Source organism: Nycticebus coucang, chromosome X (genome assembly GCF_027406575.1).
Source record: "Nycticebus coucang isolate mNycCou1 chromosome X, mNycCou1.pri, whole genome shotgun sequence".
NCBI classification, from domain to species: Eukaryota; Metazoa; Chordata; class Mammalia; order Primates; family Lorisidae; genus Nycticebus; species Nycticebus coucang.
In genome coordinates, this window is record NC_069804.1 from 157,558,362 (window position 1) to 157,584,600 (window position 26,239).

At 38.1% G+C, this 26,239-nt stretch overlaps 1 protein-coding gene across 7 annotated transcripts in view; it reads left to right on the forward strand.

The window, feature by feature from the left end:
* Positions 1-707: 707 nt before the first annotated feature.
* Positions 708-26,239, forward strand: part of SLC25A14 (solute carrier family 25 member 14) — a 42,680-nt gene continuing 17,148 nt past the window's right edge. For 3 of the 7 annotated variants that reach the window (XR_008377654.1, XM_053580339.1, XM_053580340.1), the window contains exons 1-6: positions 708-862; positions 6,631-6,724; positions 9,665-9,812; positions 13,572-13,666; positions 15,652-15,737; positions 22,015-22,110. Coding sequence is in view for 6 of the 7 variants with exons in the window: in XM_053580339.1 (XP_053436314.1) it covers positions 731-862; positions 6,631-6,724; positions 9,665-9,812; positions 13,572-13,666; positions 15,652-15,737; positions 22,015-22,110 (651 nt within the window). In the remaining variant the exon portion in view is untranslated. Of the gene's footprint in view, positions 863-992; positions 1,240-6,630; positions 6,725-9,664; positions 9,813-13,571; positions 13,667-15,651; positions 15,738-22,014; positions 22,111-26,239 lie in introns of all 7 variants that reach the window. The other 4 variants (XM_053580341.1, XM_053580342.1, XM_053580344.1 and 1 more) reach the window with 4 other exon arrangements.

Here is a 26,239-nt window from a genome sequence, read left to right on the forward strand (position 1 = left end):
TTTTATTTGTTTCCTTGATCTTTATTTTAAGAAACCACACTAAAATCTGCTTACCCTTGACCGCTCATTTCCCACTTTTTTTTTTGTAGAGACAGAGTCTCACTTTATCGCCTCCTTGCTAGAGTTCCGTGGCGTTACAGCTCACAGCAACCTCCAACTCCAGGGCTTAGGTGATTCTCTTGCCTCAGCCTCCCGAGTAGCTGGGACTACAGGCGCCCGCCACAACGCCCTATTTTTGTTCTTGTTGTTGTTCTTGCAGTTCGCCGGGGCCGGGTTTGAACCCGCCACCCGCCACCCTCGGTATATGGGGCCGGCGCCCTACCGACTGAGCCACAGGCGCCGCCCCTCATTTCCCACTTTTATTTCAAACCCCTGGTCCAGCTCCCTTTCCTTTGCCTCCTTTTGGTACTACGGGTGGGCAGGATGCCACGCCCACAATCCCGCTAGCCCCGCCCCTCTTGCCCTGCGGGCCCCTCCCCTCTGTGCCCCTCCTTTCTTGGTCTTTGTATGCGTCAGGTGGGTGGGTAATGCAGTGAGGCGGCAACACCTCTGTCCTCCGCGAGAGCACCTTAACTGCGGGAGCTGCCCATTTCTCACGCCTCAGCTCCCTCTTCCCACATGTCCAGCAAGTCAGCCTTCAGATCATCTGCTGTCCGACTCCCGCCTTTAGACCGTGCTGCTTCTAAATCTTAATGCCTTCCTTTTTAGGCGTGGAAGGGGTGGAGTTGCAATGGCTGTGCCACGGTTGCTGAGGCAACGTCTTGGTTACTTCCGTTGGTCCCAATGCTTCCGGGTTGGCACTGCGGTGGCGTTTCCGACTGCGGGAGCCTTAGCTTCCCAGTCGTCTGATGAGCCGGAGCAGGTGAGGGGGAGCTCCTGGACTGCCAGGCTGGGGAGCGGGGCTGGGCCGCGCCAGGCCGCGCGGGGCCAGGCTGGCCTGGTTCCCGGCCTGGGAGGGGCTTAACGGTCCTCTGATCTCTCTCTCCCCTCAGCTGAGTCCCTTCCCTGTCTTTCACTCTTCTGGCGTCGGTGGTTTTACTTCTTCGATCGAACCCTGCTTCCTCGGCCCCCCTGGGAGGCCGCCTCCTTCTGGCGCCTCCCTTCTCTCCACGAACTCGCTCTGACAGCTGAGGAACTGGCAAGATCCTGCTACCCAGAGGGTGAATGGGTATCTTTCCCGGAATAATCCTAATTTTTCTAAGGGTGAAGTTTGCAACGGCGGCCGTGATTGTAAGCGGAGTAAGCAAACACCTCCATTGTATTAGTGTGAGGGATGCTGTTGAAAGATGCTCCCCTTCGGTTTCAATCCTCTGCCACTGTCAAGGCATTGAAGGCATCTATTAAAATGCAGTTCATTTACTTGATTAGGATGAACAGCTATTATCAACATGAATTAGTTTCTCAGACAAGCTAACAGCAGGGACATTGATAGTTTTGTGTCAGTGGTTCTTTTTTTTTTTTTTAAATTATTTTTCCAGGCTAGAGATGCTTAGAATCATCATAAACCTTTCCCTCATCTTCCTTCCCTACACCTTGAGTTCTTTGCGTCTCCATTTCAGATATTTATCTCTAACCTCAATGCCAACAACCACTGCTTTACTTCGCACCATCCTAAGCTAGTCTCCCTGCCTCTCTCTTTGTAATCCACTGTGTTTGGTGCAGCCTTAGTAGGCTAAAATGTTGTGGATTTCCTTCAATTACTTCCCTGTTTAAAAAAAGCTTGCAGTTGCCCTTTCCACCTCCCTTGGTATCAAGCATTTCAACATAACTTGTTCTTTTTTATATTTCTTGTGTGTCATTGCTTCAGTCACCAAGGGAATTCTCCGTTCCAGTTAGGTTCCTTTCTTGTCAGCACAAACCATACTGATTCCTGCCTCTACATGCTGTGCTTGTTCCCCCATTGTGTCTCTGTTCATTCTGTCCCCCCACACCTCTTCCTCACCTGCATTTATCCAGATTCTTCCTACCTTCTGTCAAGGCTCAATTAATGTTTTCTCACCTCCACAAGTCTTTTCATATTTCAAGCCCATACTGATCATTGTCTTTTCTTTGCTCCTTTTGCTCGTACATTTTGTACTACGAAGTTTAGCATTTAATTTTTCTGTAATGAACTACCTTGATTCTTCCAGCAGATTATAAGGTCTTAAAAGACAAGTATGATTTTCATATAACTTATATCCCTGCCTTATCTCCTCGATTATCCAGGAAAGTAGGTTGAATGGCAAATATTGTCTTGGTATTAGAACATATTTCTATGTTTTTCAAACATGACAGTTACACTCAAAGCATGTTGCAGGTTTGGGCATTTAGTATGCCTTCAATAAATATTTACGTGGCTCTCCTTTGTTACCTTCTGAATCTGAGAATGTTTAGTGCCTACTCTTTCTTAAAGGAGAAGGCAAGAAAGGCACTCAGAAACTTTCAAAGAGAAGGGTTTCCTGACCAGACCTTAGGAGTAGTGTGGAGCTATGTACAACAGGGATGCTGTATTCTAGGATATTCTTATTCTCACTTACTAAAGTATCAAATTTCCTTAGATCTTCAGAATATGTGTCTGCATTTTGAAGACAAGTTTTTTTGGCTTCCTTATACAATAAATATATCTAGGGTACTGTATTTCTATTTTAACCTAGGTAAGACCTGACAAGTTAAAATAGTTTTTAGACTATTTTAATGGGCTTGGGGTATTTTACATAAGGAATTCACCGTAACAAAAGCAAGGTCAGAGGATTCATAGGCAGGGAGTATCTGGGGATTAGGAGAGTGTCATGTGCGGGTGTGTATAAGCATTGACTTGGTCGAGCAAGTTACCTTCCTGGCTTCCTTTGTAACCTTTCACATACAGTCTGCATACATGTTGTTATGCTAGGAAACCAACTAAATATTTAATGGATATATACTCAATTCTGTGCAGACTGTTGTGGAGGTTATAAAAAATGCCATGAGATACAGTATCCACCCTCAGGGATCTTAATCTAGTTAGGAGAGGAAATAACATGGGGCAACTAGAAGATAAATCTCATCCTACTCATTAATTTTATGCCTGAGATTAAGATATAGAGAGATAAATGAAGGTCCAGAAGATATTGCATACTTGAAGAATAGGTGCAACATAACATGCATGCATATATTCAGCTTTATGTAAAAGACTCAGAGGTTTCAGTTTAATGACTCTATAGTATGATATGCCCCTGAAAAAGTGACTGAAATTTTCTGTTGTAGTAGTTGAATTATAATATATAGAATAAATAAAATGATCATAGGTATTTAGCCTGAGAAAGATAAAAGAGAACATGATGACTGTCTTTAAATATTTGAAGGACTCCCCAAGGGAAAAAGAATAAGCTTGTTGAATATTGCCTCCAAAGACTGGGTACAAATTAAGAGGAAACACATTTTTGGCTCAATATGAAGGACTGTCTAAAATCAGATCTAATAAAAGATGATAGAGGATTTCTTCATAATATTCTTTCCTAACACTGGAGTGAAGGAGATTTAACTATCAGATGGGGGTAGGGAGATGATGGTAGTGGCAGTGTTGGATTTGGCCAGTGGTTCCCAGACTTTTGGATTTCATGGGTGAGTAAAATTTAAATGTTATGTGTGGGGAGGGAAAATAGGTATAGGATAGTCTTATTTTGCCAAGTAAAGATGCTAAACAAAAATCAACTGTTAACTACTATTATCATTTCATACAAGAAAGGTGATCTTTTTAATGCTGCAAGAGTAAGAAGAATATGATCTCCTAATAACAGTCCTTAAATTAAATACATTTAGCTGAAAAAAGGCATCAGGTGCCCTTATTATTTTTTTTTATTTCATCTCAGAATTGTGAAAACTTCATTAGGGAACCACTTAGGCTAATTGGCTTAAGATTCAGTGACTGGTTTTTCTATTCCCTGCTGTGGCTCTGCTCCCTGCTTTTCACTGATTCATTTTTCCTTCCTGGACCCTGAGCACATCCTCCTTATTAAAAGATTGATGGCAGGTAGTAAAGTTTTTTTTTTTTTTTTTTTTGCAGTTTTTGGCAGGGTCTGGGTTTGAACCTGCCACCTCCCGTATATGGGGCTGGCGCCCTACTCCTTTGAGCCACAGGCACTGCCCCATGTAGTGAAGTTTTGATAGAAGCTTTCTCTGTAATGAAAAGAGTTGAAAGAAGTTGTAAAGAGAAACTTTCGGAGAGAAGCACAGCAGCTTTCTGAAACATTTAGACCATTTTGGGTAATCTCTAAATTTGTGAATGGAAAGTGAATTATTCCCCCCACAGGTTCAGAGAGGGGATATGCCACGGTCCTGCTTTTCCATTTCTACTCTCTGACCGTATATGTCATGTTTTACTCTCAATTCTAATCCTAAAATTTGGACATAGCTAAAAATGTTGATAAGGTAGTATTTAGTATTAAAGGCTCTTATTTCAAACTGTAGTTGATATTTGAAGTACCTCTTCCTACTTTTTTTTTTAGAATTCCTTTCAAAAACTTTCCTCCGAAAGGACTGTATGTTCCAGAGTCTATATGTACTATGATTGGAAAGAAGTTTCTATCATAATATTTGTGGCTTGTAACTAAAACATTTGTCTGCATGTTTCCTGTCTTCTCTGGAAAATTGTTCTTTGCCTAGCTACAGAGAATTCCTTTTGTGAAATCAAAGCAAAACCTTGTCTCCTGTAAAGAGATACTGTGATTCAAAGTCACTGACCCCAAATTAAGCAATGGGACAGGTGGGCAGCAAGGAATATCTGTTAAAATGTAAATTTGGGTACTTGAATTTTCAAAAATGTAGTAATGATAATTGGCTAACAGTTATTGAGCTAAGTACCAAGTACTTTTCTAGGTATTTTACATAAATTATTTAACTTTCACAACAACCCTCTAGTATTTTCTCTTTTTTTAAATTTCAGATTAATATGAGGGTAATGAGGGTACATACAATTAGGTTACTTTTTTTTTTTTCTTGTAGAGACAGAGTCTCATTTTACCGTCCTTGGTAGAGTGCTGTGGCATCACACGGTTCGCAGCAACCTCCAGCTCTTGGGCTTACGCATTTTTCTTGCCTCAGCCTCCCGAGCAGCTGGGACTACAGGCGCCCGCCACAACGCCCGGCTATTTTTTTGTTGCAGTTTGGCCGGGGCTGGGTTTGAACCTGCCACCCTCGGTATATGGGGCCGGCGCCCTACCCTCGGTTACATTATTAATCCCATTTTGTAGTTCAGAAAATGGAGGCATAGAGGTTGGCGCCTGTGGCTCAAAGGAGTAGGGCTCCAGTCCCATATGCCAGAGGTGGCAGGTTCAAGCCCAGCCCTGGCCACAAACAACAACAACAACAACCGAAAAAAGAAAATAGAGGCATAGAAAGAGGTTAAATATTATAATTTGCCCAAGGTCAGAGAGCTATTAATAGTAAGTGGTAGAGTTAGGATTTGAATCTGGAGTTCGGATTTAAATTTAGGTACTCTGACTTCAGAGTCTTCATTTTTGACCACAAACTACTTGGAGGTTGATTTAGAAATTCACAAGTATACATACTGGGAAGCTCTGAAACAGGAATATTTAAAGGAAATCAGAGAATCCATGCTAAGAAAAGATATTACATTTTGGTGGACTAGGATTTAATTAGTGATACCTAGAGCAGTAGTTCCTATTTGGGAACCTGTAAATTCTCAGGGCCAGACTTCCAATCAGAAACTCTGGGGGAGAGGCCCAGTCATCAAATGATCTTGGTACATGCTAAATTTGAAAACCACTGCCTAGAAGCAAGAGCAATGGAAAAAAAAAATCCAAGAGAGAAAGAGCTGAGAAGAGCAGGAAAAGAGAGGAAAGGTGAGAGAAGAGATTGAAAATGACAGGTTTAATGGGAACGGGATGGGGAAGGAGGAAAGGGAGAATGGGGGCATGATATGTTGTTAAAAAGAACAGAACGTAAAAGAAGAACAGTATTTGTGTGTATGTGCTTTAAAGGGCCGGGGGAAGGAAAAGGAGATTCACTAGATGGATGGATGTTAAAAGTTAGAAGAGTAACATCATCCATATTGCTGTCATTCCTCTGGGGGCCAGAAGAAAGGTGAAAAGGTGCTTAGCTTAGGCCTATTTGAGGAGCAAAGTTGTATATAGGTAGAAGTAGCTAGACGAATGATAATTCTAAGTTTAGTGGGGAGACAAAAGGGCTAAGAATATGAGAAGGTAGTAATATGAGCCCGTGCTTTGCACTTGAATCAAGCTAACTGAATACCATGAACTGCTTTTATAAGATGCCTCAGCCTATGTGATTTGAATTCCAGGTTCCTTCACTTGTAATTGTCTAGTTGAATGTCTGAGTTGGGTGTGCTGGATGGACTGAAGCCTCTTCTTTGGGGGGGGGGATGAGTATAACATTAAAGAAACTAGAAAGAATGAAGGGCAGTGGTTGATCTTTGAGTGAATCACACTCCTACCCCTGCAGAATGGCAGTAAACAACAAATTCATGATCATCCAGCACATAAAACAGAATCACCCATTTTGTGTCATTCCACTTGGTGGGGTTTTTCCTCTACATCTTTTCTGTCAATTTTGTTTGTTTTCTAAATTATATGATTAGACACTAACAAATGCTCCTCACTCTTGTGCCTTGTTCTGATTTGTGTTTATTTTTAGCACCAGAAAAGTGCCACCGTAAGCCATGAGATGTCTGGTCTGAATTGGAAACCCTTTGTTTATGGCGGCCTTGCCTCTATCGTTGCTGAGTTTGGTAAGAATGTGAAAAATGATAAATCTGCATTTCATAGTACAGATAGTAAGGTAGGGTGACAGTTATTTTTGGTGAAAACTGGAGAAAAATAAAAAGCAGCTCACCCTATGTGTTTTAAAACTTATTACTGGGCATGGTGCTCATGCACATAATTCTAGTGCTTTGAGAGGCCAAAGCAGGAATGTTGCATTAGCCCAAGAGTTTGAGACCGGCCTGGGCAACAAAGTGAGATTCTGTCTCCACCAATTTTTTTTTAATTGTCCAGGTGTTGTACATGCCTGTAGTCCCCGCTACTTAGGAGGCTGAAGTGAGAGGATTGATTGCATGAGCCAGGAGTTCAAGGTTACAGTGAGCTACAATTGGGCCGTGCATTCCAGCCTGGGCAGCAGAGCAAGACCCTGTTTCTAAAAAAATAAAAATAAATTATTGTTGCAAAGCCATCAAGTAATATTTTGGAGAAAGTAATAGTAATGGTATGGCAAATGAAGATAAGAAAAGTCAAACTTAGGAAGCTTTTTTTTTTGTAGTTTAGTGATTTGTTAATTTGCTAGGCTTAAGTAATATTCCTAAAAATATAGAGGTGTTTCTGTTAGATTCCTAATGGTCTTTCTTTTATGCAGAGTTTATAACTTTCTTAGCAAGTATCCAAACTTCATTTTCAAATTCTGTCCCATTTTAGAAGAACACTTACTAACAAGATTAGAGAAGATTCCTCTCTGTTTGATTTTAATTCAGAAATATTTTTAGACTATGACTTTTCATCTTCCAGATTTTCTGTTTCCTAAACTGTTCATAAATAACTACAATCCACCAATGTTTGTTGACCTTCTTGGCATATGCTCTGGTATTGTGATATACAGATCATCAGAGACTAAGAACTATATAATCACTTTGTTAGTTTTAGACCTTGAAATATTTCTGGAAATATATTTTGTCAGAGTAATAACCATTTCTGTGTGTTGACATAGAAAAAGCAGTTTTGTTAAATAAATTTTCCCTCCAAGAACTCTGCTGGTATTATTCCTAAATTACCTAAGGAGCCAGGATGAGTAGAACTGAATAGGACTTTCCTTCATTTATTTATTTATTTTTTTATTGAGACTGTCTCACTTTGTGGCCCTTGGTAAAGTGCTATGGCGTCATAGCTCACAGCAACCACCAACTCTTGGGCTTAAGCAATTCTCTTGCTTCAGCCTCCCAAGTAGGTGGGACTACAGACACCTGCCACAACACCGGCTTTTTGTTTTGGTAGAGATGGAGTCTCACACTGGCTCAGGCTGGTCTTGAACCTCTAAGCTCAGGGCAATCCATCCACCTTGGCTTCCCAGAGTACTAGGATTACAGGCGTGAGCTACCACGCCAGGCCAGGACTTTCTTTCATTATATTAGGGAACTGTATATTTTTTGTGAAGAAATAAAAGGAAAAGGCCAGTCTTGGTGGCTCATGCCTATAATCCTAGAACTCTGGGAGTCCTGGGGTGGATGGATTGCTTGAGCTCAGGAGTTCAAGACCAGCCTGAGCAAGAGCGAGACCCTGTCTCTACTACAAATAGAAAAACTAGCCAGGTGTTGTGGTGCATGCTTGTAATCTCAGCTACTTGGGAGGCTGAGGCAAGAGGATTGCTCAAACCCAGGTGTTTGAGATTCCTGTGAGCTATGGTGATGCCCCCAGGACACTACCCAGTGCAACAGAGTGAGACTCTGTCTCAAAAAAAAAACAAAAACAAAATAGGGCTTGGCACCTGTAGCTCAGTGACTAGGGTGCCAGCCACATACACTGAAACTGAAGGGTTGTAGCCCGGCCTGGACCTGCTGGGCAACAATGGTAACTGCAACCAAAAAATAGCCCAGTGTTATGGCAGGTGCCTGTAGTCCCAGGTATTCTGGAGGCTGAGGCAAGAGAATCAAGCCCGAGTTTGAGGTTGCTGTGAGCTGTGATGTCACAGCACTTTACTGAGGGTGACATAGTGAGACGCTGTCACACACAAAAAAAGGAAAAAATCCACAAAACTCTGTAATGTTATATAAGAACATCTTGAGCACCGATCCCATGCATTCTTTTTTTTTTTGGCCAGAGCTGGGTTTGAACCCACCACCTCCTGCACATGAGGCCGGCGCCCCACTCCCTTGAGCCACAGGCGCTACCCCCCCCATGCATTCTTATTTTTGAGAAAATGTGGGGAGATTTTATGAGGGAGAGGTGGGGAGACATGAGGTAGGAGGGGGCAAGAGGGAGACTAATAAATGCCAGATTGTATGCAACAGATGAAACAGAAACATTTAAATTATTTTATATTTATTGTATATTAGGGCAATCATAAAGCACTTTATTATATCACAGTTTCGTGTATACTATGGCTCGCATGGTGCTTCCTATATACAAGGTGCCCCAAAATTCGCCACACATAGGGAAAGTGAGAAATTATAGCTGAATATACCTTTATTTACAAAACACTCATTACAGACTTTTACAAAATATTCTCTATGTGAGGGCCATGTTTTTCTAAAATTTCATACTGAATATTTCATTAATAAAGGTACATTTATCTATAATTTCCCATTTTCTCTATGTATAGTAACTTCAGGGGTCACTTTTGGGACACCCTGTAGCATATAGTGCATTTCATTTTACTACATATGACTCTTCTTCTTTTTTTTTTTTTTTGTAGAGACAGAGTCTCACTTTATGGCCCTCTGTAGAGTGCCGTGGCCTCACACAGCTCACAGCAACCTCCAACTCCTGGGCTTAAGCGATTCTCTTGCCTCAGCCTCCCGAGCAGCTGTACATATGACTCTTCTAAGAATCATATTCTAGTAGAGATCTTCTGTGTGTTGTAAAAATTATTTTATTTTATGTTTCATATATTGCTATTGCCTATACTTAGCCAAAACTCAAAAATGACACTTGAATTATTTAAAAATAAGTGTGTTCCTTTACAGGAACTTTCCCTGTGGACCTTACCAAAACACGTCTTCAAGTTCAAGGCCAAAGCATCGATGTCCGTTTCAAAGAGATTAAATATAGAGGGATGTTTCATGCCTTGTTCCGAATCTATAAAGAGGAAGGTGTATTGGCACTGTATTCAGGGTAAGAATGGATTCTTTCCTTTTATCATGAATGAGGTGCTTTTTAAAGAAGCCATATATTTCATCTGTCTGATAGTTTGTGCCCTTCATATTCACCATTACAACTTGTAATTCAACATTGACATGCCAGTTTATATGTCACATGCTTGCAAGTCTTGAGCTTTGGATTTTGTGTTCATTTGGCTATAAATGATACATTTTAAAAGGGCATATCATTGCAGCACAGCCTTTCGCTGGCTTTCCTGGGAGTCATCAATAGTCACTATTACTGGTAGCATCAATTAATCATAAATATTTTTCTGACATTCTTCCTGAGTTGCTAAATACTGACTTCCTTTAAAATTTTCCTCTTGGCTCGGCGCCCGTAGCTCAGTGAGTAACTGTGCTGGCCACGTGCACCGAGTGTGGTGGGTTCAAGCCCAGCCCCGGTGTACTAAACAATGACAACTGCAACCAAAAATGGCTGGGCATTGTGGCAGGTGCCTGTAGTCCCAGCTACTTGGGAGACTGAGGCAAGAGAATCACTTAAGTACAAGAGTTGGAGGTTGCTGTGAGCTGTGACACCACGGTACTTTACCAAGGGTGACAAAAAAAAAAATTTCCTCTTTAGGCTGGGTGCCTGTTGCTCAGTGGTTAGGGTGCCAGCCACATGCTCCAGGGCTGGTGGGTTTGAATTATTTATTATTTGCTAAACAAATAAATAAATAATAAAAAAAATTTCCTCTTTAAAGAGATATTCTTCTGGCAGTTTAAACAGAAAATGTAGAGAAAGAAAGAGGGAGACCTGGTAAACATAAAAGGTGTAAAGTCTCCATCTTTTTAATGGCTGCATAGTATTCCATGGTGTACATATACCACCATTTGTTAATCCATTCGTGGGTTAATGGGCACTTGGGCTGTTTCCATGTCTTGGCAATTATGAATTGGGCTGATTTAATAAAAACAATAAATAAAAAATATAAAAAAAGAAGAGGGAAACCCATGTTTTTTGACTCATTTTTGATTAGCCATAAATCTGTGGTTACTGTCCAGTTTGTAGTTTATCTGCTGCTATTTTCCTAGGCCACTCCTGAATCTAGACTGCCAGTTTATTGTTAAGAGAATAAACACCTATTTTATTATTGAAATAAATTAGACTTAATTTTTTTTTTTTTTTTGAGATAGAATCTCAAGCTGTCGCCCTGGGTAGCGTGCCATGGCATGGCACAGCTCACAGCAACCTCAAACTCCTGGGCCCAAGCGATTCTCTTGCCTCAGCCTCCCAAGTAGCTGAGACTAAAGGCGCCTGCCACAATGCCTGGCTATTTTTTGGCCCGGGCTGGATTTGAATCTGCCAGCTTCAGTGTATGTGGCTGGTGCTCTAGCTGCCTGAGCTACAGGCTCCAAGCCAAATTAGACTTAATTTAAAAGATAATTTTCTTAGGAAAGAAATCAGATAATACATTCTGAAGCAAGATGATTTGTGGATCATCTGTTTCACCTTATTCTTTCATCAGGGTGGCTAATCACAAGATATTTTTTTCTGATAGCAAGCAATAAAATCAGAAATATGCATATTTAGTCATCATTTTAAAATTCTAACTGTATGAGTTGCTGCTTTCTATTTATACCCCCTAAAGAATAGTTTTGCAATTTGGAAGGATCTCAAAGAAGATAGGAGTGAGAATGTCTCCAGTTTAACAGATAACTTAAATAGGATGAAATCTTGGCTCTATTACCTCCTTGTTAATAGGATTAAACATGTATCTGCAACTGTTAGGAAGTAGAGGTTGATTTCTAAAAAAAAAAAAAAAATCCCTATTAGTTGGGCAGAGGTATATAATTCTTTTTATACATTGCTGAATTCAACTTGCTAATATTTTCTTAAGGATTTTTGTATCTAAATTCATGAGAGATATTAGTCTATAGTTTTTTGTTTTTTTTTTTTTTTTGTACTATTTTTGTCTGGTTTTGGTATCAGGGTAATACTAGCCAAAATGTATTGGGAAGCAGCTCCTCTTCTGTTTCAGAGATCGTATAAGATAGTGTTAATTTTTTTAATGTTTGGTAGAATTCCACAGTAAAATTATCTGGGCCTGGAGATTTCCTTTTTGGGAACTTTCAGATTATGAATTCAAATTGTTTAATGGTTGTCTTAGTTTGGACTGCTATAACAAAGTACTATAGACTGAGTGGCTTATAAAACAACAGAAATTTATTTCTCACAGTTCTGGAGGCCGAAGTCTGAGATCAGGGTACCAGTATAGGCAGGGTTCTAGTGAGGGCTCAGACTGCTAAGACTTCTCCTTGCATTCTCACGTAGAAGAAAGAGAGGGAGAGAGCTCCATGGGATCCCTTTTATAAGGGCATTAATCCCATTCATGATGACTTCACTCTCATGACTTAATGACCTCCCCAAATCCCTACCTCCTAACACCACCATGATGAGGGGTTAGGATTTCAACATATGAATTTCGAGAAGATATAAACATTCAGTCCATTTCAATGGTTATGAGACTGACTCAGTTTTTATCTTAGTTGAGTTTTGGTAGTTTGTTGTTTTCAAGGAATTAGTTCATTTCATTAAAGTTGTTGAATTTATGAATATAAAGTTGTTTATAGTATTCTCTGATTACCCTTATAATGGCTACAGGATTTGTAGGGCTATTCCTTATTTCATTCCTGATATTGGTGATTTATATTTTCTATCTTTTTTTGAGACAGAGTCTCACTTATTAACCCTCGGCAGAGTGCTGTGATGTCACAGCTCACAGCAACCTCCATATCCTTGGACTTAGGCAATTCTCTTGCCTCAGCCTCCCAAGTAGCTGGGATTATAGGCACCCGCCATGATGCCTGGCTATTTTTTTGTTGCAGTTTAGCCGGGGCTGGGTTTGAACCCACCACCCTTGGTATATCAGGCCAGCACCTTACCCACTGAACCACAGGTGCCGCCCCTATATTTTCTATCTTTTAAACCTTATGAGTCTTGCTAGAGGTTTATCAGTTTAATGACTTTTTTTCAAAGAGCCAACTTTTAGTTTCATTAATTTTTCTTCTCTGTTTTCTTGTTTTCAATTTCATTGACTTATGGTCTTTATTGTTTTCTTCCTTCTGTTTGCTTTTGAGTTTATTTTGTTCTTTTTATGGTTTCCTGAGGTGGAAACTTAGATTATTGATTTGAGACTTGCCCTCTTTCTAATGTAAGCATTTTGTGCTATAAATTTCCTTCAGCACTGCTTTGGCCAATCTCATATATTTTAATAGGTTGAGTTTTTATTTCCATTCAGATCTATGTATTTTTATTTATTTATTTTTTATTTTTTATTTTTTTGCAGTTTTTGGCCAGGGATGGGCTTGAACCCACCACCTTTGGCATATGGGGCCGGCGCCCTACTCCTTTGAGCCACAGGCGCCGCCCCAGATCTATGTATTTTTAAAATTTCTTTTGAGATTTCCCCTGACCAATGGATTGTTTAGAAGTATGTTTAATTTCCAAGTGTTTGAGGATTTTCCTTATTGATTTCTGATTTGATTCTCTTATAGTCAGAGAACCATGTAGTCTCAATGATTTCAATTCTTGTAGATTTATTGAGGTTTGTTGCATGACCTAGGATGTGTGCTGTCTTGGTGAATGTCTCATAGGTGCTTACAAAAAGTTGTATTCTGAAGTTGTGTGGGATGAGATAGGTAATAGGAATGATAGGCTGTTTAGATATGTATAATATGCAAATGCATGTTGAATATAACTAACTTTTCCTTCTTTCTCTTTTTTGGGAAGAATTGCTCCTGCTTTACTAAGACAGGCATCATATGGCACGATTAAAATTGGGATTTATCAAAGCTTGAAGCGATTATTTGTAGAACGTTTGGAAGGTCAGTATATGTACCCTCTTTTGAGGTAATCCCTTTAGATTATTAAAATCATGCTTACAGAGAAGTGTTCATCACAGGATTCCTAAGAATGGAGAACAATCACTGCAAGGACAAAGTGCGCTTGTGTTGACTTGGGGTAAGTCTTTGCAGAGGTAAAAATAATGGGTGACCTACTCTTCAAATTTGTCCCTTTTCTTGTCAGTAAAAAAGGCATCTAACCATCCTAGAGGAATCATGGAGGAATCTTGTCTAGAAAATAGATACTGTCCTCATCAATAAGAGTACTTCAACTGTAAGGCATTATTTAGCTGCCAATATTGATAAACTTTTGTTAGGTAAAATGATTTTAGTCTGTTATATCCTAGATCCTGATGTACCTCTAGCCACCTTACCTGCATTCAGTATTATCATGTGTCTCTCTATTCACTGCTGCATTACTTCCAGCCTGATACTGTACTAATTGGTTATGTTACCACAGGCCTGGGGCTGTTGGATGGTTGGGGACAGCTGAAGAGCCTTTCGGTTAGTAATGTCCTTTGCATCACTTTATTGTCATAAATCAGCTTCTTTTCTGGAGCCTCCTCTTTGAGAATCCTGATGGGGTTTCCTTCTACCTCTTCCTAAAATAATTTTCTTCCATATATTCTTCACTTGGATTTATTTAGTTTCTATTTGTAGGCTCTTCATGGTTGGGAGGAGTTGTGAAGATGGAATTTTTGTTGTAGAATAACATGCTCTGTGATTTTTTTTTTCTGGATGAGGGGATTTAGTTCTAAATGATTGTTTATTCCTATTCAACTACAGAAGCCTTCTGTAATTTTTTTTTTTTTAAGAGACAGAGTCTCACTTTGTCGCCCTTGGTAGAGTGCTGTGGTATCATAGCTCAGCTCACAGCAACCTCCAACTCCTGGGCTTAGGCGATTCTCTTGCCTCAGCCTCCCTAGTAGCTGAGACTATAGCCGCCCGTCACAATGCCCGGCTATTTTTTGTTGCATTTTGGCTGGGGCTGGGTTTGAACCCACCACCCTTGGTATATGGGGCTGGCACCCTACTCACTGAGCCACAGGCACTGCCCTGCCTTCTGTAAATTAATAGAGGCTAGGAGAGATCTAAGGCCTATCAAAGTTAATTTTAGACTTACTAGTTTATTTTTCATTTAGTGAAAGGGTCTTGCTCTGTTACTCAGGCTGGAATGCAGTAGCACAATCATACATAGCTCACAATCCTCCCACTTCAGCCTCTGAGTGGCTAAGATGCATGCTACCATGCCTGACGAATTTTTAATTTTTTTGTAGAGATGAGGACTCGTTATGTGGGCCAGGCTGGTTTCTAACTCTTCACCTCAAGCAATGCATCTGCTTTGGCCTCCCAAAGTATTGGGATTATAGGTGCGAGCCATTGTGCCCTGCCAATATTTTGATACATTTAGATAACGTGTTGTATTAGAGAAAAAAATTTATTTTTTAATGTTAAGTTTCTGAATCTTTACAGTTGACGATTATCTAGAACAAGATTTTAAATGAATCATGTTCTTAGGTGTTTGAAATGGCTGAAGGAGAAATACCACATTTTGAATTCATGTGAGGTATAGGAGGTATAGACATGTTGTGTAGAAGAATAAGCTGTTTCAGTGTCTGTTAGAAATAATGATATTTTTAGAAATAATTTCTATTTTACAACTTTTTTTTTTTTTTTGCTGTAGAGTCAATTTATTTCAGCAAGCGAGAGAGAGAGAGGGAGCTTCCATAGTCACGGAAAGGGACCCAAGAGAGGGTTGCCCTTCATTTTACAACTTTTATATATTTAAGTACTGATTAGGGATCTAGAAATATTTGAGGGTTTTGTTTTTAAATTTCCATAAGCTTTGTAGTTCATTTCTAAAGTCATCTCTCTAACCAAGCTTCTTTTCTTCTGATAGCTCTATACTCTGTTCTCAGAAAGTGGTGCCCAGTACAAGCATACCTTTTTATTTTTCCTTTTTACAGATGAAACTCTTCTAATTAATATGATCTGTGGGGTAGTGTCAGGAGTGATATCTTCCACTATAGCCAATCCCACTGATGTTCTAAAGGTAAGAGAGATGCTATGCAGCATGATTTAAAAAGAGCATGAACTTTGAGTCAGATTTGTATTGAGATTCCCCACTTATGGCTATGAAAGCCTGGGCAAATCATTTAAGTGCATTAAGCCTCACTTTTCTCATTTGTAAAATGAAGATATGTAGTGCTTATAGCATAGAGTTAAGGATTAGAGAAAATATATGTAAACTGCCTATCATTGCAGTTGGTAGTAGATGCTTAGTAAATAGTAGTCATTTTATTATGATATATGTTAATCAATTGGTCTTCAACCTGGGGTATGCAAGCTCCTATAGATTCTTTCCAAGGGCTGTACCATTTTACAGGACTCAATTTCCAGGTTCCATACTTCCATTTGTACTATTTCATAAAATTGGTCTGTGGATGAATCTATATTTGTAATAGCCCTGTCCCCTCTTTACACAATATTCCCTACCCATCCCAAATCTTAGTATGATATGTTGACCTGTAGTGTAATCTGGAGTACAATCAAAGGAATAAATTGAAATTGTATTTTTGGAGCAGCCTCCTTTAAGAAATAATTGGGGTACATTAAATCTGTAATTCCCCTGTCTTTCTCTGCTTTATTAATATTTCTATTAAGGGTGAGATTTGGCTTTTAAAATGATGTATTTTGGCCTTTGTTGGGATATTCTGAGTTCAAAACCAGCATAGTATGGATTAGTGGTGCTGATTTGTTAAGAATATAATTTGATTTCTTTAAGATTTTATCAAATTGCAGAGGGAAACAGTTAATATCAATTCTCTTCTTATTGTATATCATAAAGTGGTAAATATTTTCTGATTAACTTATTTAAACTTATGATTAGCACTAAATATATGATTAAAATACAGGGCGGCGCCTGTGGCTCAAGGAGTAGGGCGCCGGTCCCATATGCCGGAGGTGGCAGGTTCAAACCCAGCCCTGGCCAAAAAAAAAAAAAAAAAATTATAAAAAAAAATATATGATTAAAATACATAAAAGGATCCCAAAGTTTTAAAAAATTGTTTTAAAATTATTTTAAGAGGATAGTGAGAAAAAAGAAAGAGGACACATACTTTTTTTGACCACTGAAAAAAGCACTAATGGCTAGGTTAGTGAAGGAGAGATCTACTGCAATTCAGACAGTTTCGAGAAGTGAGAAAGTGACTTAAAAACACGTGGAAAAAAATAATGGTGGTTGGTGGAGAAAAATATGAAATAGTCCTTCTGGACTAAAGTGAAAGTAATTTTGGTATGGAATTTTTATACCATTTTAGATTTATAGAAGAAGTATTTATGAAGAAAATTGATATTTGCAATATAATTATACCTATTAGAATTTGCTTTTCAAGAATAATTCTTAACTCCCTGAAATTTGCCTTCTTATCCATCTAGATCCTAAACTTAATGACCTAAGTGATTCACTTTCTATTTCTTATACCTCTGACCAGTCTGGCAAAATTACAATCATTTATCAATGCTAGCATCCACCTTTTCCTTTCTCATACCTCAGTAGGGGAAGCCATAGTTTTAGCCCGTCACCATGCCAAAATGATTTATGATCACAGTTGGGTTGTTCAGTCCTTTCATTATTCTTAGGCAGCTCTTTTTTCTATCCTTAAGGGTATTTTAAACCTTCAGGCCTTCTGTTATCTCCTCATTCCTCTTAATCTCAGCAGACAACTCTACCTCTTATGGCCTCACCTTATATCTCTTAACTTCTTGTCCTTTTCACCCTTCACCTATCAACTTATTTATATCTATTCCCATCCATACCTTGTCTCTACTGTGGTGGTTCAAAGTGTGGTTCTCCAGACCAACAGCATCAGCATTACCTGGGAACTTGTTAGAAATGGAAATTCTCAGGCCCTACCCCCACACCTAGTGACTCAGAAAGATGTGGGATGGGGCCCAGAAGTCAGTGTTTTTTTTTTATTATTATTAAATCGTAGCTGTGTACATTAATGCAATCATGGGGCACCATACACTGGTTTTATATACCATTTGACATATTTTCATCACACTGGTTACCATAGCCTTCCTGGCATTTTCTTAGTTATTGTGTTAAGACATTTATATTCTACATTTACTAAGTTTCACATGTACCCTTGTAAGATGCACCGTAGGAGCAGTCTGTGTTTTGACAAGCCCTCTGTGTGGTTCTGATACACAGTCAAGTTACCCTCAGAAATAAAAAAAAATAGACAAAGAATAAAACATTAGGAAACACTGAACATCATAAAGGAACTTTCCTTAAGAAAAAAGAAAAGAAACTATTCTTCTCAGGGTCAGCAACAATGTTCACATTATCCATCCAGTGGACATTTAGTTTTCATCTTATTTAACCAATTTTGACCAATTTCTTTTTTACTTGAAGTTCTCTTATTGTTTTGACACCACAATAATTAGATTCTAACTCCGTAGTTTAATTTGTGGGCTTTTATTCTGCACATATCATAAATTTTTCTCTTCTGCAACTCTAAGTTCCATCTTTAGCTCTTTTCTTCTCTGCGATCTTTCCCTGGTTGACCATCTTCATTCTTAAGATGTTGGCTTTCACTGTATCACACTGTATTAGGGTATAGGCTAAGTTGCTATAACAAAGTCAGAAATACAAGGCCTTAGACAATATACAAGTTTATTTCTCCATCATGTAACAGTCTGAAAGAGAGAAATTTAAGCTGGTGGGGTGGTCCTACTTCATGCAGTCATTCAGGACCTATGTTCCTTCAGTTTTGTTGCACTGCTATCATCTCCTAGGGTAGGAATTGGAAAACTACTGTCTGTGGGCCAAATTTGGCCCACTGCCTGTTGTAAATAAAGTTTTATTGGAACACAGCCACCCTGTGTGTTTATGTACTGTCTATGGTTGCTTGTATGAGTCAGCGGCAGAGCTGAGTAGTTGGCCTAGAAGTCTAATATTTTTACTGTTTGGCAAAAAAATAGTAAAAAAATATTTTTACTGTTTTACTGTTTTCTTTTTTTTACAAGAAAAGTTTGCTGACCTCTGTTCTGTGGTATTTTTAAAATCTGTATTTGAATTTGGACCACCATCACACCTACATTCCCAGGGGAAGAGAGAAAGTCAAGGGAAAGCAATTTCCTTTTGTTTTGTCAAAAGTAAAATCAGATTAAATTAGGAAAAATTTAAAAGTGTATTGTCATACAGAAAGAGAAAGTATAGATCACAATCTGGGATACTTCAGACCAAGTGGTAAGCAGCTCGCCTGATAACAGTTATAGTATGATTTGTAAAGCATAGAGGAGGTAGTATTTTAAACTTCTTTGTGATTGGCTGTTATAAATTATTGTTCTTTCAAAGGTAATTTAATAGCTATTTAAGCTGATTGTGTATAGTCAATCGGTTCCATTTCACCAAAGCATGCTGACAAGGACATAACTTACATTTTGTGTTTATGATTAGAGATAGCGTTTTGGGGAGAAATCAGAATCTCTTAAGTTTTAGTTACCTGGGGATGGGTGTTTGGCCTTGGCGCATTTCTCAACTGCGGCCTCCATTTTGTTAATAGTTTAAATCTTTACATATGTAGTTTTTGATAAAAAGTTTCAAACATACCAAAGAGTACAGAATACAGTACAATGAACATTTTTGTATGTATCGCCTAGATTCAGCAGCTAAGATTTGCTATACCTGCTCATTCCCTTTTTCTGAATTATTTTAAAGCACATTCCAGATATTGTCATTTACCTCCACATACTCTGATGTACATCTCATAAAAGGAATGGTTTCTTAAATAATCACAATGCCATTGTTATACCTAATAAGATTAACATTAATTTATCAGTAGCATCTGATAATCTACATTCAGATTTTCTGACTTTTTATTTTACAGTTGATTTGTTTATCTTGGGATCCAAACAAAGTCTATACATTACATTTAATAGTTATGTTTCTTAAGTCCTTTTTACCTTAGAGTATCTCACTACCACCCACACACCCTGTTTTTTCTCCTTTTGCCATTAATTTGTTGAATAAACTGGACCAGCTGTCCTGTAGAATTCCCAAGTTCTGGATTTGTGTGTTTGCTTCCTTGTGAGTTCATTTAACTTATTCCTCTAGCCCTCTATTTCTGTAAGTGGAAGATATCTGTAAAGTTCATACTGAGTCATATGAGGAGGTGTACAAGGTTTGGTTGTCCCAATTATTATGTTAAGATTGATCAGTAAGTTTGGGCATGACAACCTGATTCCTCCTTTGTAAAGTTTCCAGTGAATTCTTCATCTAATGGTTTCCTCCATTGGTGACCATTACCTGCATCAGTTACTTCATTTGAGTGTGTGAAATTGTTGTTTTTCTAGTTCCATCATTCCATCCATGTTTCTTAGCTAGAATTCTGCGAAGAAGAACTTTTTCTCATTAAGTAGGGATGTTTGCCTGTTCTGAAATACAGGCAATTTTCTTCAAAGCAAGAGGCAGGGATGTTTCAACGATTATTTGTGTTCACATTTCATTCTGAAGGACTTAGTTTCATGCCTGTAACTGGCTGAAAGGAAGACTGGGAAATATAATCTCTAACTGGGGGACCATGTGCCCAGCTAAAACTCTAATTATTGAAGCTAGAGAGAATAGACGTTGAAGGACAACTAGTAATCTACTACAACTACCCAGATCTGCTAGGTCATCCAAACTAGATGCCTAGATTGTCCTTGATTCTTATATTTCTATTTCCTTTTAGCATTGAATCATGTATCAAGATCTGTGGATTTTATTTCAAATATTTTTCAAATTTGTTGTTTTGCCACCATTCCTATTGTAGGCCCTCATCTCAGATACCTCCTGGCTTGGTTCTGAAGCCATAGTGATCTGTCTAAATCCGTATATCTTCTACCATGTATTGCTTCTTTGCCTCACAATGAAACAGATAAGAAATTTATACAATTCATATCACTTACCTTACCCCAATCCTGGCCCTGATGAATCCCTAGCTTTAGTTAACATTATGACATTTGATCCATCACAGATTTTTGTGGATTAATTTTGATTTTTTGAAAAATTACATCAAGACATTATTTATCTTGAGCATTTTGTACCCCTTTACATTCACTTGCTTCACCCTGGTCCTGGTCATGCTCAGGAATCACATTAAAAAAGTCTTTTACCTATCATAGGGGTATTTATAGTTTTGATTTGTTGATATGATAGTTTTTAATCTCAATTTAATTTGGCTTAGGTTTTTATTTCAAAACTCTTAGTAGTAACCGTTGACTTTCTGCATAAACGTGTACTACTTTTATATGTACCAAGGACATAGAAATCTTGAATGCTAGAGTTGTGCTTCATGAAAATCAGGTGTACATCTGTTCACTAGTATTCATATATATACCATATATACCATGATTGATTCTGTGTTTGTGGGAAATTGTACCAAATCTTTTACATGACTATTTCTTTTCTTGGAGCTCTCAAAGGCCACTTAGCAGAATGATAATGTCATGCTTTTTACAAATAAAACTTAATTAAAGGTCTTATAAGTACAAAATTATACTTTAAAACATTTTTTGCTTTTCATAGTCACGTAAACAGTGCATATTCAATGTAGGAAAAGTGGAATGCAGAAAAAAACACAGAGAAAAATGCTCACTTAATAGCCTCACCACTCCGATATAAACCACTGTCAATATTTGGATGTGTGTTCTTCTAGTCTCCTTGTGTTTAGGGATATATTTAAATTTATATGTTTTTTTTTTTTTTTTAGTTTACATGGTTTTAATAAAAATTACATACAGACTACTTTGCAACCTTTTTCTCTTTTTAGCAATTAATTTTTGACATCTTTCAGTATCAACAAATACTATTGTACAACGGAATTTGATGAATCCATAGTATACATATTTCATTAAATAAATGTATCATAATTTATGGAAGCAATCTGTCTTGTTGTTTTTGGATACTTAGGTTGTTTCTAATTTTCCACTAATCATATATTTTTACTCCAGCATTGGTAGCAACTAATCATATTTTAAATGAATGATTTTCTACACCCAAATTTTCTAACTTCATAAATGAGAAGTGTGAGGCTGATGAAAATACTCTTTATAAAATATACTTTGACACAAATACCTTCTTTCTATTTATAGTTTAACTCATTAATTTCATCATAATAGATTTTTCTAAAAATTCTCATTAATTTCATCATAATATTCAGACAATTTCATCATGATAGAGATTATCCTGATAATTCCCAAATACTGTTTTCTTAATTTTAAAGAAGTGGAACATCTCATTTTGTTTCTTTCTGTCAAAAGAAAATGTTTACTTCTTTTAGATTCGGATGCAGGCTCAAGGAAGCCTATTCCAAGGGAGCATGATCGGCAGCTTCATCGATATATATCAACAGGAAGGCACCAGAGGGCTATGGAGGGTAAGTACTCTTTTCCTGGTAGTTTTCTATACTCTCAGCTCTAGAATTTGCAAAGAAAACTTTTTATATAAATCCACAAAATTGTTAATTATAATCCAAAACATAGGGTAAGAAGCTCCTCATTACCTATGAAAGGACCAAAACTTATCAGTGTCCTTTTTTTTCTGCTTAATGGTTAGGGACTGAATGTGTGGGGAAAGTTGTTAACATTATTTGAGGTAGCCATTTTGGTTCATTTACATTTACAGTGAATTTATTTCTTCATTTTTTTTTTTTTTTTTGCCAGTTCTGTACTAACACAGCAATGTGTGTCTCTGGAGTGCTTATGTTCACAAGTTGTTACCTAAAACATTTTTAACTTTATAAAAAGTAAAAGACGCTATAAAATATTGAGAAAATACGGAAAAGTAAAAAGAAAAAAATCTAGTGGTCCCACCACTTGGATGTCAATTTCTGTTGACATTTTGTCATATTATCTTTGTCTTCCATCTACACTTTGCCTTTTTATTGTCATTGTTGAAATAATTTTTAAGCCAGTTTTTTTTTTTTTATTAAATCATAGCTGTGTACATTAAGGCAATCATGGGGTACAATGTGCTGGTTTTGTATACAATTTGAAATATTTTCATCAAACTGGTTAACATAGCCTTCACAGCATTTTCTTAGTTGTTGTGTTAAGACATTTATATTCTACATTTAGTAAATTTCACATGTACCCTTGTAAGATGTACCGTAGGTGTGGTCCCACCAATTGCCCTGCCTCTCCCCATCTGTCCCCTTCCCCTCCCCTCCCTCTCCCTTTTCCCCATATTCTTGGGCTATAATTGGGTTATAGCTTTCATATGAAAGCTATAAATTGGTTTCATAGTAGGGCTTAGTACATTGGATACTTTTTCTTCCATTCTTGAGATACTTTACTAAGAAGAATATGTTCTAGTTCCATCCATGTAAACATGAAAGAGGTAAAGTCTCCATCTTTTTTAAGGCTGCATAATATTCCATGGTGTACATATATCACAATTTATAAATCCATTTGTGGGTCAGTGGGCATTTGGGCTTCTTCCATGACTTACCAATTATGAATTGGGCTGCAATAAACATTCTGGTACAAATACCTTTGTTATAATGTGATTTTTGGTCTTCTGGATGTATACCTAGTAGAGGAATTGTAGGATGGAAGGGCAGGTCTATTTTTAGATCCCTAAGTGTTCTCCAAACATCTTTCCAAAAGGAACATTTTAGTTTGCATTCCCACCAGCAGTGTAGAAGTGTTCCCTTTTCTCTGCATCCATGCCAACATCTCTGGTTTTGGGATTTTGTGATGTGGGCTAATCTTCCTGGAGTTAGATGATATCTCAAAGTAGTTTTGATTTGTATTTCTCTAATGATTAAGGATGATGAGCATTTTTTCATATGTCTGTAGGCCGTGTGCCTGTCTTCTTCAGAGAAGTTTCTCTTCAAGTCCCTTGCCCACCTAAGCCAGTTTTAATCACTATTATAAAAATTATAATATTAATAAGACTACTAGTAGAATATACACATGGTAGAATTGGAAATCCAGTAACAGACTTTTAAATAAAAATGAGGGCTTTGGTATTTTTCTATAATTTGTTATAAAAATTTCAAACAATGAGAAATTGAAATAATTGAATTATGAACTACATCCCCGTGACTGTTAAAGATCAGCCATAAAATTATGAACTATATAACTATGACTGTTAAAGTTCAGCCATAATTGATTTATCTATGTGTGCATGCACAAACACACACACACACCTTTTTAAAGCTAAAATATATGAAATTAAGTTGCAGACATCATGCACTCAGCCTGTACTTTACTTCTTTATGTTACATGCCTAAGTCACATAAGTAGGCTAGGTCATAAAAGTAGCTATATTCAGTTTCTCACAAACTAAACATAGTATTACCATATAATCCAGCAATTTTACATTTGGATATATACCCAAAGCAATCGAAATTAGGGTCTCAAAGGGATATTTGCACACTCCTGCACATAGTGGCCTCATTCACAGTAGCCAGAAGGTAAAAGCCATCCAATACTTTACCATCTATACTTTGACTTTATGTGAGGATGGCACTCACATGAATGTTTCACTGTGCATCCCCTAAGAACAAGAAGATTCTCCTATCTAATAACAATACCATTATCACATCCAAGAAAATAAATAGTAAGTCCCTAATGCCTAATATCTAGTCCACATTAAAATTTCTTCTGTTGATGAGGCCAGAATAGTTTTCTTTTTTTTTTTTTAAGAATGGGGGGGTGTCACTGTGTCACCCAGGCTGAGCTTAAACTCCTGGGTTCAAGTGATCCTCCTGCCTCAACCTCCCAACTACTTGAGAAATAGGTGCTGGACACCATTCCTGGCTCCAACCTAGTTTTCCTATAGTATGCTTCCTTGTATGTTTAATGTGGTCTTCTGTTCCCTGTATTTCCAACAAACTGAGTGTTGAGTCCATTGATTTGATTAGATTCATGTTGAACATTTTTCATAAGAGCTTCATAGGTGATACTGTGCATTTCATATTTAGTCACAGCAAGAGGCACGTAATGTTAGGTTGTCCCACAATTAGTGGTGTCAAATTTGACTATTTGGAAGGATGATGTCCACCAGATCTCTCACTATTGTAAAAGATGAGTTTTTTTCTTCCTTTGCAATTAGCAAGTAATCTGTGGAGTGATACTCTAGCAGCATGTATATATCCTAATATCTAATCACTTTTTACCTAATTGTCATGGCATCCTTGGGGTTTGCATTTTGATAACAGCAGGACACATTTTCTTTATAAGTCCAAATTAAAACCAGAAGGTGGAATTAACTAGAACTTTCTCACAAACTGATGCCAAGGGACAGACAAAAACAGAGCAATGGCTTGGTGTCTGTGTGTTGCTCAAGTGGCTAAGGTGCCAGCCACATACACCCCAGCTGGCGGATTCAAATCCAGCCCGGCCTGTGAAACAACAATGATGACTGCAACCAAAAACTAGCAGGGCATTGTCGCGGGTGCCTGTGGTCCCAGCTACTTGGGAGGTGGAGGCAGGAGGCTTGCTTGAGTCCAGGAGTTGGAGGTTGTTGTGAGCTGTGATGCCACGGCACTCTACCCAGGAGAACAGCTTGAGGCTATGTCTCAAAAAAAAAAAAAAAAAAAAAAAACAAGTAAAACCAGAGCTATATATAGAACTGGAGATTTTGTCAGAGAAGCACAGCTACTTTACTGTATTTTTTATTGTTGGGGATTCATTGAGGGTACAAGAAACCAGGTTACACTCATTGCATTTGTTAGGTAAAGTCCCTCTTACAATTGTGTCTTGCCCCCAGAAGGTGTGTCACACACTGAGACCCCACCCCTTCCCTCCTTCTTTCTATCTCTGCTCTCCCCTTCCCTCACCCTGTTTTTTTTCTGGTGGGGGACAGTCTTACTTTGTTACCCTTGGTAGAGTGTGGTGGAGTCATGGCTCATAGAAACCTTGAACTCTTGGGCTCAAATGATCCTCTTGCCTCAGTCTCCCAAGTAGCTGGGACTACAGGCATCTGCCACAACACCCGGCTATTTTTTCTTTTTAAGGGTCTCTATCTTGCTTAGGCTGGTCTCGAACTTGTGAGATCAAGCAATCCACCTGCCTCAGCCTCCCAGAGTGTTAGAAATATAGGCGTGAGTCACCGTGCCCAGTCTTTTTATTTTTATTTCTAATTGTAAAGTACACATAATCTAAAATCTATCATCTTAACCATTTTTATGTCTATGATTCAGTACTGTTAAGTACATTCACATTGTTGTGCAACTCATCTCTAGAACTCCATCTTGCAAAATTTCAAACTGTACCCATTAAACAACTTCCTGTTTCTCCTTCCCTCAGCCCCTGGCAACCCCCATTCTACTTTCTCTCTATATAAATTTTAGTACTTAGGTACTTCATGTAAGTGCTATCATATAGTTTTCTTTTTGTGACTGGCTTATTGCACTGAACATAATGTCTTCAAGGTTCATCCATGTCGTAGCATGTGTCAGAATTTTCTTCTTTTTTACAGCTGAATCATTCTATTTTTGGTATACAGCACACTTTGTTTATCCATTCAACCATTGATGGACTTTTGGATGGCTTTTA